Below are 13,677 nucleotides of genomic sequence, written 5' to 3' on the forward strand. Positions count from 1 at the left end.
TCAGCTTTTGAATGAGACCTGTGCCTCCAGTATATGATGTACAAAGTACACAGTAAATGAAAATGCAAGAAACTCCTAATTAAGTTGTGCACAGTGTTAGAACAACTCAAAAAGCAGCTAACTTTCACCAGACTGCTGTAGTTTATTAACCAATGGCACCACTTACTTGGATATAAGCCCATATTAGCTGATGGCTTGGTCCATCTGTCCGTTGGCTGATATCTCACAAATATTCCAAATAAAATGATAATGATCACTTGTAAAAGAATGGCAAGAACAGGGAATCTGATCCGCATATTGGTGGTGAAAGAATTTGAACCAGGCATCCTTGCAGGAGTTTGGCAAAGAATGATAAGGACGACTCCAACAACTTGCTGTTTGCTTTAAGCTGTGTTGCATCATAATGACATAGCACAACCTCCTGTTCGTTAAAGTCAAGCCTACTGAAGGAGGTACTTATGTTTACTTATGGTTCCTGCTTAGAAAACTTTCTCTTATTCATCTTGAAGATTTATATCCATTCCTTCAAAACTTTCCCAGAATAGAAAATTTTATATCTATATAAGGAAACGATCAAAGAAATCAAATGACTCCTACTTGTATTGTTCTAATATCATATCGTGTTTGACTACTTTCTCATACTTTCTGGTTTAAAATATACAACAAATTAAATTAATGCATGAATTTGTGTCTAAGTGGCAAAAGCTAAAAAGTCTTTCAATAGTGTTAAAGCTACACATTGTATCCACAACCGTATGTTTTCAAAGATAAGACAAAAATAAGAAGTACTACATTTGACAGATAACACTTTTTAAAAAGTGTAAGCTTCCTTTTTTATTTTCTAATATGCAAGTGTCCAGAAATATACACATAAATATAAAATAAGACTTATTAAAGTGGAAATAATGTTTGAACAAGTTCTTTTAAAATATTTTGAGGCCAAAATATATGAAGAATGGTTGCAAGAATTAGGTATGTCTAGTTTAGTGAAAAGAAGGACTAGGGGTGACAAGATAGCAATATTCTAAAATCTAAGAGACTACCACAAAGTGGAGGGGGTCAATTTATTCCCCAAAGCATCTGAAGGCAGAACAAGAAGCAATGGGTGGAAATTAATCAAGCAGACAACCAACTTAGAACTCCTGACAGCGAGAAAAAAATAATTAATGGAATGAACTGCCTGCAGAACTTGTGGGTGCTCCATCACTAAAGACTTTTAAGAAGAGACTGGACAGCCATTCATCTGGAATGGTATAGGGTTTCCTGCTTGAGCAGGGGGATGGACTAGAAGACCTCCAAGGTCCCTTTCAACTCTATTATTCTGTTATTTTGTGGAATGTTTTTAAAATGAATAAACATTTATAGTATGACTGAGCAAAGACTCCATGAATTTGTTCAATTTGAACAGCATCCTGCTTTAACTCACATTATTTTGTCGGCTGCTTCATTTGACAGGTCTGAGTTCAGTTGGAATCAGCAGCCTAGTTCAAACATAGACAGCAGCTGTAAATCAAGTAGTCTTATGAATAATTTCAAATAAATAGTGAGATTTTTTTTTATTCTAGGCATTTCAAATTCTTTTATTTTAAAACAAAGATTGACAACTTTTATTTTTTTTTCATAGAATTGACTTATGTCAAGCAATCAAGGTTCAGATTAACGGGTCAAATGTGGTACTAACCAAGTATTTATATAAGAAGGGTGGAGGGGGTCTCAAATATAAACCTCTTTATTTGAACAGAGGAGGACTGATTATTATGAAAATGACACACTGCATAGAAAGTTGGTCCAAGCTAGGATACTTGTATAATTTCAGAGTGTTAGCAAATAAAAGAACTTACTTTGGAAATGACACACACTTTAAGCAATGGTGGGATTCAAATATGTGAACAACCGGTTTTCTGTGTGGATACCGCTTCTGGAAGTCTATTCTGGGCCTGGGCAACAAAAAATTAGCTACCGGTTCAGCCGAAGTGGTGCGAACCAGCTGAATCCCACCACTGACTTTAAGTAATAAAGATGCATATTTTCTAAAGAATAGATATTATGGTTACTGATTATTATTTTTAATGGAAAGCAGTGTAGAACTGTGTTCTCTATTTTTTTTATACAGGAGTAGAATTCAGATGAGGAACAAATATTGGCAGAAAAAGGATTTAAATATTCCCATTTCCCAGCTTAAACAATCAGTGCTATACTTTCACAGAACTCTACAACCAAAGCACCACTTTTTAAAAACAATTCTACGCTTGACAGTCATACGGAATAAAAAGCAAACTAACTTTAGAATAGTCCTGTGATATATATGGAGATCTTCTCCTATAGTGTCCCAAATCATTAATGTAACTTCAAAAAGATTCATAATATTTGTGTTTTCAAAAGAACCTCATTGTTTCAGGCCACAACCTAATCTATCCAAATTCACACAGAATGATTAGCAATTTAGTTGAATCTGATGTTCACCTCTTATCATATTAGGTTGGGACCCAAACACTGGTAGAATTACAGAATTTGAACTAAAAACTAGTTATTTATTTAATTGATATAGAGCAGACATGTCAAACACAAGGCCCGGGGGCCAGATCCGGCCCGCGAAGTGGTTTCATGTGGCCCACAAAGCCATCCTGGAAACAGTGAGGGAACGGCCCCCACTGCCTTGGCCCTGGCCCAGAGACCCTCCTTCTGCCAGAGACCCTCAGATTTGTTCCACTCCTGCCCAGGCCCCCATAGGCACCCTTGATACGAACGATGTAGAGCTGGCCACACCCACCCAGTAGGCATTACGCACTCTAGCCATGCCCACCCAGTAGGCCACGCCCACCCTGGCCATACCACCCAGCCCCCTGAGGGCAACCACAATGCTGATGCGGTCCTCAATGAAATTGAGTTTGACACCCCTGATATAGAGGCTACTGACTCCTAATAACTGTGAGTGATTTACAATTAAAAAGAACAAAACCATAAAATAAAAATAATTCATGAGATACCCACAAACAGATATATAAGCAAAGATTTTTGAAAAATCAACAAAGGCTCAACCATCAACCTTCCAAAGACCTAGAACAGGTCTTCTATATCTTCCTGAATGCTATCAGGATAGGAGCCGTGTGGATCTCTGGGAGGATATAATTCCAGAGGAAAGGTTCTGTGACAGAGAAGACACATTTGCTGGGTCCTGCTAAATGTTATTTCTTAATTGATAGAACCCAAAGTGCACTGAATGTTGAAATTTCTTTCATTTGCAGGGAAAATAAAAAGGATTTTCAAAGTATAATGGTAAACACTAGAATTACAGAGCTGTTTTATGTAAAAGAGTATGTTACATGAGTTCCATATGTGCTACTCTTAATACAAGATAGTTACTTACTTCATTAGATAACCTTTCTTAAACATCTATGAAATAGTTTGAATGATTCTGAAAACATAGAAATTTGTTGAATTATCACAGTGAAAGGCTTTCACAGTCTTTTCTAGAAGAATCCATTCCTGATTTCTACATCTTATTAGTAAAATCAAGAGGAAGAGCCTATTTTCTAGCAGAACTAGGATGATAAAAGGATTTTGCCTAATGTTGTAGGGCCATTGAGAATCTTTCAGTAGAGCAGGGTTTCAAATATTTTAAAATTCTAAACAGGTTGCCCAATTGTTAGTCATTTTTGAACCTCCCAAGTTAAGGTCTAAATTGCCTGCATATAAGTCTCTCGATACCCCAAACATAAGTTGCATAGTTGTTGGCAATGTGACAACAGCAGGGCCAACTCCCTTTGACCTAAAACATAATTTAAAGGGCCAGATTTCCTGTTCTTTAATGATTCATGAATGTTGCAAGAAGAGTCTGGAAAATCAGTTCCTTTTAAAGTGAATGGAAAGGCTTTTTGTACGTGAGATGTGAGAATGTGAGAAATTTGGTAGACTGAAAAAAAATGGACGTATAGAGATATTCTAAATACTGATGGGACATTAAAATCAAAACAAGAACTGGAAAATCAGGGTATCAACCTGTCATGGTGGGCACAGCTACAAATGCAAAATAGATATGAAAAAGCTGTGAAACTGTATGGGTTTTATAAAGAACAAACTGTATTTGATAAGATATTGTTAACCTCTGATGAGAAACTAATTAAGAAAATGTATAATTTTTTCTTACTTTTGGAGATGGAAAGTGAACAAACTAAAGAAACAATGACAAGGTGGGCAAAAAACCTATAATATAGAACTAGAAAAATGGCAAAAATTATGGGAGAGAAATTATAAATTGACAATGTCAACTGCATATAAAGAAAATCTATATAAAATGTTTTATAGATGGCACCTGCCACCAGCAAGATTAGCAAAAATGTTTAAAAATATGTCAGATAGATGTTGGAAATGTAAACATAATTCAGGCACGTATTATCATATCTGGTGGACATGTGGTAAAGCAAAGGCTTATTGGAAAAAAAATACATTTTTGGTTAGAAAAAATGTTGGGTGAACATGTAGTATTTAATCCTGAACTTTTTCTATTAGGTATAATACCAGAAAAGATCAATAAACAAAGTTTATATTTGGTTCTACACATTACAACAGCAGCAAGAATAACCTTCACGCAATACTGGAAAAATGAAGGAGTACCACCAGAGGAAGAAATAATTAAAAAAAATTGGAATGCGCAGAGATGGACAGATTAACTATGAGATTGAAAGATAAAGAAGAAACAGAATACTACCAAACCTGGGAGTCATTCTACAAACGGCTAGAGGAAAGAACCAAAGATTAGGACTTGACTATGTATTAGCACTTCTGAACCCAGAGTGCACGCGGGTTGAAAAACTAACATATGTATGTAAGGAAAAAAGAATTAATAAAATCTGTAAAAAAAAGAAAAGAAAAAGGAAAGGCTTTTAGTATTTAGGATTGATATTTATGAAATAATATAAAACATTTTCATTGTACACATTTACTCTATCCCTTAATGGTTTTCCAATGTGGAATAAAGCATTTGGAATGAGGAATAGGGAATAAAATCAGAATTAACAGAAAACTATTCTCTTTATGTTGTCATAAAGAGAGGTCAGCAATGTTGCAGCTGTATTTTGCAGTCTTCCACTGAAAAGGACACTTTTGCTGCTGCCAATATCATTGCTGCTGCCCACAACATTGTGGATATTTCATCACTGGAGGTTTTTAAGAAAAGGTTGGACAGAATGTCCAAAATGGTATATGATCTCCTGCTTGTGCAGTCTATTCTGTTATTTCAAAGCTTAGCAAAGTGGTTGCTTTGTGAAGGGAGTCCTTTGGCAAATGATCCACATCACAAGTAAGAAGCTTGTATGTTTAAAAAAAGGGCAAAGAGGTTACAGACTGATGAGTAATGAAAAGGAGTGTAAGACTGTTTTCCTAATTTATTTCTTCATAGAATTACAATAGGGCCTGAATGGAAAACAGATGTGAAGCATACTTTGGCATAGAAAGTAGAATTTGTACATCCAGGATTTCTTAGCTAAGTAGCCATGCTACACTTTTACAGAGCCTCACAGACTCAGGCAAACATTGAACAAACAAAACTAATAAAAAAGTGAACTAACCTACAATAGTTCTGTCATATATATCGAGAAATCTCCTTTCCTTCACCTTTGTTTACATAAATTCAATGAAACACTACTGCAGTTTCAGGAAAACTGATAGTTAATCTTGTTCAAGGAATCTCACTTTGATTCATGCTAACACCAAACCAATCCAAAGTCATCCACAACTCTTTGGGATTCAGCTGAATCTGAGATGCGCTCTTAATCATACTTTGAGAGAGAAGTGCTGCTTGTATTTTATTGTCTTCTACTCAAAGGAAAGAGTTTTGTGTCCACTTCCATCAAACTATTAGAACCTGAGTCATAGGCTCAGTTTTATATGGAGCTCAAAACCGTACCACAATTATCTTGTCAGAAACAGCAATACCTTAGTTCCTGAAAACAGTATTTCAGATTCTTGAGTGTATCTCTAAAGCTGCCTTGCCACTGGAGGTTGGTCTAACTACGGTGGAGATTACAATGGCTTCCTCAATATTCTTGCTAAGTTTAATTTGATCTGGAAACAGACCCTACTGGATGAAATTACAGGAAATTACAGACCTATCAGCCTGACCTCAATACCTGGGAAGAGTCTGGAAAAGATAATCAAACAACGAATCAGTGAGCACCAAGAGGCAAACAAAGTCATTACTAAAAGCCAACATGAGTTTGTCAAAAACAGATCATGCGAGTCAAATCTTATTGCATTCTTTGACCAAGGGACAAAATTAGTGGACCAGAGGAATGCTGTGGATATAATTTACTTGGACTTCAGTAAGGCATTTGATAAAGTATATCACAACCTACTACTCGATAAGATAGAAAAATGTGGCTTAGACAGCATCACCACCTGATAGATTTGTAGCTGGCTGACCCGCCATACTCAGTGTGTGGTCCTCAGTGGAACTGCATCTACATGGAGGGAAGTGTGTACTGGGATGCCCCAGGGCTCTGTTCTGGGCCCAGTGCTCTTCAACATCTTCATCAACGATTTGGATGAGGGGATAGATGGGGAACTCATCTATCCCCAGCTTGGATGACACCAAACTGGCAGGAATAGCCAAGACTCCAGAAGACAGGCTTAAGGATCTGGACAGACTTGAACACTGGGCGCTAGATGACCTTCAAGGTTGATGATGATGATGATGATGATGATGATGATGATGATGATGATGATGATTAAATAACGTATGACCTCTCTCAGATTTTTTGCTGTCCATAGGCTAGAATGCTTCTTAACTAGAGAGTTATGCATAACAAAATAAATAAGGTCCTGGAGATTCTGTCTGGTTGCAAGGTGTTTCAGTCCATACAAGTTTTTTTAAGGCCACCTCACAGTTGAGCTGTCATGAGCACAGGACATTAGCAGCTTAAGGGTGCAGTGAGAATATGCCCTAAATCTAAGCCTATAGCCAAAAAATATAATAATTTGCCAAATTGAAATTGTCTAATGATTATTCAACCTTCTCTCAAGCTAAATAGATCCCCCATCTGCTTTGCTGGAACATAGGTTTACTACAACTCCTCTGAAAAGCATCCCTGGGCATGTCTTGCTGAAGTGTGAATTGTATAGGGATTTTTGTGATGTGGTTATTACGCCCCATTTAGTTAAATTTTCCAGGCCATCATCTTTCATTTTGGAACAGGAAGTCTGCCACAGAAAGTCCTCACATGTAACTTTAAGCTAGTTTTCCTTCATCTGTTGCCCTCCAGATGAATTCAAATACTTCAGCACATGGAATTTCCAGGTAATATGGCTCAGAACACTGGGAACTTTAGTCTAACACCTCTGAAGAAAACAAGCTTAGCATTTATTTGTGTAAAGAACGTATATGGCTGCCAGACTAATACTGTACAATGATCCTAGATAGCTCACAACAACTGATAAAAACAGGAATAAAAACCACATCAACTTTCCCACTAGGCACCAGACCAATCAGACTCTTGACTCAATCCCCATCTGAGCCCAACATATAGGGACAGTTTCAAGCCTTCCTGGCCTTCCAGAAGCCCAAAAGGATAGGGATCCCTCAATTTCAGCTGGGAGGCTATTCCAAAATGTAAATGTTTCCCTACACAAAGAGGTAGCTGTATACATGACAGAGGCTTATAAGATGTCTGCATTAAGGATGCCCATCTTTTTCTCCCACAAAAGGAGGCAGTAGAATAAACGTTAGTTTTATTATAGCAGATTTCTGGCTTGAAATTATATGCAATCTAGGAATTGTAGTTTTAAAAGGACTCTAATAAATTGTTTAACTAGAGATTAAAACATGGGTTGTTTTATAAGGGGGCTTTACCAATTAGAATTTATTGCATAAAGCGTAATTCCTGGTGTACATTTTGTGACAAACCAGTTTCTTTTCTGCTAAAGCATGCGGTGCTAATTCGTGATTTTGCATTATCTGAATATGTAGCTAATAACTAGTATAAGTAATCCTCAAGATATGAATGTAATAGAGCCTGCCAAGTACATTCGTATCTCAAGGATTCATTAACTGACCCCTCCCTGCTTTACCCAATGCATTTACTAGTCAAGTGTGCAGCTCGTTAAGAGCACATGAGGTATCTCAGGGTGGGGAAGACCATTGAGGGGGGCTAATGCTTCCAACTATCCGAGGCCTCACTGAGATATCTCATGCTTCCCCCCACCTCCCTGATCCTGCCCCATTGGGTCTCTACAGGCACTGGGTCCGTGGAGATTCATTTACCTTTCGAAGATCTTGATCAAGTGACCTGTCTCCTCTCCAGCCTCTCTGCTGTGGCTTCTTTGTCTGCTCCTTCAGGCCTCCTTCAGGAGATTGTGCTCCCTCAGACCTCTGTTCTCCACACCAAAACATTTTTTCAAAGAGACGGAAGGCTTCAAGCAATGCGCGATCGCTGCCCCGAAACCTTCTGTCCCTTTGCAAAAGCTTCTGACGCGGAGAACAGAAGCCTTTGGGGGCATGATCTTGCACTCCTTCAGACTCACAGAGGCTTCCCGGCACTCCAAAAGAAGATCAGGTGTCCTGCGCAAGTAGCCTCGGTGAGTCAACCAAGCTGAGCAGGGTGCACTCATCCTGCTCTGCCTCTGCTTTCACTGCTCCACTTTTGGAGCTCCTGAAGAATCCGTGCTGATGCACTAACCCCCATGTCAGAGAGGCTGGAGAGGAGACAGCTTGCCTGAGGAGAGAGAAGGAGCGGTCAGACTGTTCTGGAACCCTGGATCTTTGAAAGGTAAGTAAGCAAGGACCAGTGTCTCTGCAGTTAGTCGCAGGGGTGAGCAACTGCTGTATTGCTGTAACATTCATAACTTTGGGACTGTGTCATAAGTACTTGGGGGGGGTTGAACAGTCGCTAGATGAACTGTCACAACTCGAGGACTACCTGTATTTGGATTCTGTTCCAAGCCTACAGGGCCTCTGCTCTTCTTCTTAAGCTTCTGGTGTTTTTTTCCTTGTTTTAACTTGTATTCTTTTCTTTAATCAAAACAGTGAATCTAGCCATCTCTGCTAACTCCATCAGGTTTTGCAACCATTTGTCCATTGTGGGAACCAAAGTATTCTTCCATTTCTGTGCATAAAGTATTCTTGCTGATGTCAACATATATAACATCAAAGTTCCAATTTTTTTCAAGTTATTTATCTATTAAGCCTAAAAGAGAAATCTGTGGTTTTATCTTTATATTCACTTTAAGAAACTTCTGCATTAAAATGTGAACCCTTCTTCAATATTTCTTTACTTTGTCACATGTCCACCATAAATGGTAAAAAGTTCCTTCTTTACCATTACATTTCCAATATTCCTTTTAAGTATCTTTATACAGTCTTGACAATTTGTTCAGTGTTAGATGTTAATGCTACATCATTTTATAAAAAAATTATTTTAGATTATAATTTAATATAAATTTTAAAGCTTTTGTCCACATGTTTTCCCATTGTTCAAACATTATGTTATATCCAAAATTCTTTGCCCATTGAATCATGAAATGCTTTGCATACTTATTTCTTTCAGATAAAAGAAAAATGGATCACAGATGGTAATTAGCAAACTATCCATTGTTAGCAAACTATCCATTGTTTTCGTTATTAGTCATATTAATTACCTAGCCACAGAAACATGTACTGAATCTGGATGTATCATCAAAAGGACAAAAGGTTCAACTTAACGTAATGCAAATTCCAGCACTAACATACTTGCCTGCAATGTTGCAACACCCTGACAAAAGGAACAGAATTTGCATTATAACACATTGGTTTCCCCACTGACATCCATATCTAGATAGTTATTTCTTAAAGCAGAAATGTCAAACCCGCGACGTCACGTGATGTCATGCAAGGTATCAGAGCCTTTTCACCATTGCCGGCAATGGGGTGGGTGTGGCTTCTGGATGACGCATCCAGCCCACGGGCTGGCAGTTTGACACCCCAGAATTAAAGCCTCAGGAAATGAAAGGACATGTTTGCAAAACCTGTCATTTCTCATAGACATATTGTTGAAGGTTCTCTTGCCAACTTTTAGTACTCTTCCACCTTCCCAGAGTAAAGATTTATACCAGCACCATTAATTGCTAGAAGAGAAGGAAATAATAACATTAACCTCAAAATGGGATGACTGAATTCTAAGGCAGGGTGTATATGTAGAGGGGTACTGCTCTATGGGCTTTCAATTTCACATAGCCAACCACTAAGCCCCTTCTGATAGATGATCTCTGCTAGAGCTAATAGTAACAAACAAGTCTCTAGTGTAGATGGATGAAAAAAAGTCTTTTCATCCGGTGGTACACGTACCACTAGTGGTACGCGAGCACTTGCCTGGTGGTACGTGGTGTCGCCTTCCTCCCCCCTGCCTCCTCCTCCCCACCCCCACGCTTCACTCCTTCCCAGCTCACTTGCTGCTGGAATGCATGCTGCTTGGCAGCAGCCTGCACGAACCCTACAGAGGGCACGCGCAGGCGCAGAGCGAGACCACGCCCTCCCCAGGGACTTGTTGTGCAGCAACCAGATTGACTTCTGATTGGCGCTTCTTCAGGGCACACATGGCCGGGAAGGCGCGTCGGACTCCCAGGTACCGGTAAGGCGATCAGCCCACTCCTCCCCATCACGCCAGGAGAGCCCTGCGTGAGCGCCTCGCCAGCTGCCAAACCCTACCTTTTGAGCAGGAGCAGCTGTCAAGCCCCGGGCTCGACAATCAACTGGGTTGGGGGGGGGAATCCATGCAGCAACTCGGCTACCTGGCCTGCCAGCCTCTCGTTGCTCCGCCGATCAGCTGGGAGGCTGAGACTCCGGATTTGAGCCCCCGACAGAGCACAGCTCAGGGAAGTCGCACCAAAGCCAGCCACTCATTGCTCTCCGATCAGATGGTTTGCTGCACGGATTTCCCACACACACACACACACACTGTTGATTGTTGAGCCCGGGACTTGATAGTAGCCTTGCCTTGCTTGCTTTTGGCTGGCACCATGAGCAGCTGCCGCCACCTGCCCCACTTTTTGCAAGCAGGCTTCCAGTAGTGGGAGGCTCTGGGATGAGCTTTGGCATGTCTTCCCTGTGCTGCGCTCTTTGGCGGCTCAAATCTGGAGTCTCAGCCTCCCAGCTGATCGGCGGAGCAATGAGCGGCTGGCAGGCCAGGTAGCCGGGTTGCTGCACGGATTCTCCCTCACAACTGGTTGATTGTTGTGCCCAGGGCTTGATAGCAGCCTTGCCTTGCTTGTTTTTGGGCAGCGCCATGAGCAGCTGCCACCGCCCGCCCCACTTTTTGCAAGCAGGCTTCCAGCAGCGGAAGGCTCCCCCTGCTTGCTTTTGCGCTGTTTGCTTTTGGGTGGTGCCATGAGAAGCCACTGCCACCCGCCCCGCTTTTTGCAAGCCCCGTTATGCTGCTGCAGCAGGCTTCCATCAGTGGGAGGCTCTGGGACAAGCTTTGGCGTGTCTTCCCTGAGCTGCGCTCTGTCTGCGGGGGCCGCCTTGGGAAAGGTGGAAGTGCAGCTGTGGTCTGGGACGATCAACTGCTCCGAGCCCTGTTTGGCCGGCTTTGTGCCTCCGTGCCCCAAGAGCAGCTGATTGTGATTTGCTGCCGTGTGCTTCCCCGAGTGTGCCTCAGCCCCGGATCTCCCCCCACCTGGGACTCTGGCTGCATCTGCAGAAGGCAGCGGGGCGAAGGGCACTTTGGCATGTCTTCCATCCATCCCGTGTGAAGGGCGCCTTCCTGCCCCACGGTCCACAGTAGCATTGTTGGCATGCATGGATCGACTATGAGTGAATACGAGGTGTTTTTGTTGCTGGAATAAAGCTTATTAAATGAGCTAGCAACCTTCGAGTATCATTGATAGATCTTCCGCAACTTTCCTCGGGTGCTTCATAAAGAGTTAAGTGGCATCAGGTTTCTTGGTAAAAATGGATAAGGAAGGAAGGAAGGAAGGAAGGAAGGAAGGAAGGAAGGAAGGAAGGAAGGAAGGAAGGAAGGAAATGAGAATGGGAGGGAGGGAAGGAGGAAAGGACAAAGAGGGAGGGAAGGAAAAAAGGAAGGAAAGAAGGGACAATGGGAGAGAGGGAGAGAAATAGACAGAGGGAAGGAAAGAGAGGGAGAAAAAGAGAAAGAGGGAGAGAGATAAATAGAGAGGGAGAGAGAGAGAGAAAGAGAGAGGAAAAAAAGGGAGGGAGAGAAAAAGAGAGACATAGAGGGAGAGAAAGAGGGAGAAGGAGGGAGAGAGAGATAAAGAAGGAGAAAGAGGGAGGGAGAGAGAGAGAAAGAGAGGGAGAGAGAGAAAGAGGGAGAGAGATTAAATTAGTAACATGGTGGTTAAGTGCTTGTCACAAGGTTGCAAAAGGTGATCACATGACCCTGGAACAATGTGACCATCATAAATATGAATCGGTTGCCAAGCATCCGAATGTAAATCACATGGATGCTGCAACGGTCATAGGTGTGAAAAATGGTCATGTCACTTTTTTCAGTGCCGTCATAACTTTGAACAGTCACTAAGCGAATTGTTTTTTTTTTCTTTTTTTTGTCAAGTTTTTGACACCTTGCTGGGTGACTGGTGATAGTCGGACATTGCCTTATCCTAAAAGTGGTACAATGGGTGAAAAGGTTGAAAAGCCCTGCTTTAGAAGAGATAAAATTACTCTTATGAAATGAATTAATGGAGAATTGAAGTATGACATAACTCTCTGGATTCACCCATTTCCTTCATCTGAAGAGGCACACACTTACTAACTTGCCAATTACATGGGCCTCCCAGCTTCAGCTTTTCTCTTTTAATAGTATCAATAAAACTGCAAATCTTCTAACTGCCATGGGAGTAGCATATAACAACTGAATTCATATTGTAATCCTTCAGATAGTTAACAAAACTTCTTTTGTCTGCCACTTCAGCCACAGGCTGGTAGAAGTGGAATGACATAACAGGTCAAGGGCATTTCTGTTGCTATTTGTGCAATAATCCCAAAGCTCTCTCCCCCACCCCCACCCCAACATCACCACTTGCCCCTTTAGATCAGTCTTGATTCCTTGTGACTATATAGACAAATTAATATGGTTCTCAACATTTGTGAAATTGGTTGGCCTTGCCTTCTTCCTAGGGCTGAGAGAGAGTGATTGGCCCAGAGACCTCTCATTGGCTTCCATGATTAAGTAAAATTAGAACTAAACCTTCCCACTCCTGGTCCATCACTTCATCAAACTAGCTCTAAATCCCAAATCTATTTTAGTTTCTTTTCACTCCAGTTTTCATGTTTCCATGTTCCATCCTCACAGCAGGCTGGTCAGCACTTCTTGCTTACCCCAGCATAAACATAAGCTACTCACCCTATCAGGATAACAGGAATGCATGACACCCTCCACGCTTCTCCAGTCTGCAGCAAATGCAACATGAGGCTTTCTTGCTTTGTCTCAAAGCTCAATGTTTTCCATTTTGTGATGGGAGAAGAGATGACAACCAGTAAATGTTAATTAATGCCTCTGCTCCAATTGGCAAGTGTCACTAAGTAGGGACAACCCCTTCCTTTCAAACCTTGGTCATTGCCCTCCATAGCTGCATTATTTTCAACAGTTAAATTGATTGTCCCATTCAAAAGAAATGCACTGAACCGCTGAACCATTAACTACCCAAATTAAACCAGTTCACATCACCTGTCAGATGGTTAACTGAGTT

The 13,677-nt window shown here is 41.0% G+C and overlaps 1 protein-coding gene and 1 long non-coding RNA gene across 2 annotated transcripts in view; one reads left to right on the top strand and one right to left on the bottom strand.

Annotated features, from left to right (window-relative positions):
- RHAG (Rh associated glycoprotein) overlaps window positions 1-386 on the bottom strand; it is a 35,718-nt gene extending 35,332 nt beyond the window's left edge. Inside the window, exon 1 of the mRNA XM_083349957.1 lies at window positions 167-386. Coding sequence (XP_083206083.1) covers window positions 167-326 — 160 coding nt within the window. The 5' untranslated portion in view covers window positions 327-386. The remainder of the gene's footprint in view (window positions 1-166) is intronic.
- Window positions 1-13,677, top strand: part of LOC310632646 — a 1,302,393-nt gene that overhangs the window by 699,686 nt on the left and 589,030 nt on the right. The gene's annotated exons all lie outside the window — the stretch shown is intronic.

The sequence above is a fragment of the Vipera ursinii genome (genome assembly GCF_947247035.1).
Source record: "Vipera ursinii genome assembly, chromosome: 1".
In the NCBI taxonomy this organism is placed as follows: domain Eukaryota; kingdom Metazoa; phylum Chordata; class Lepidosauria; order Squamata; family Viperidae; genus Vipera; species Vipera ursinii.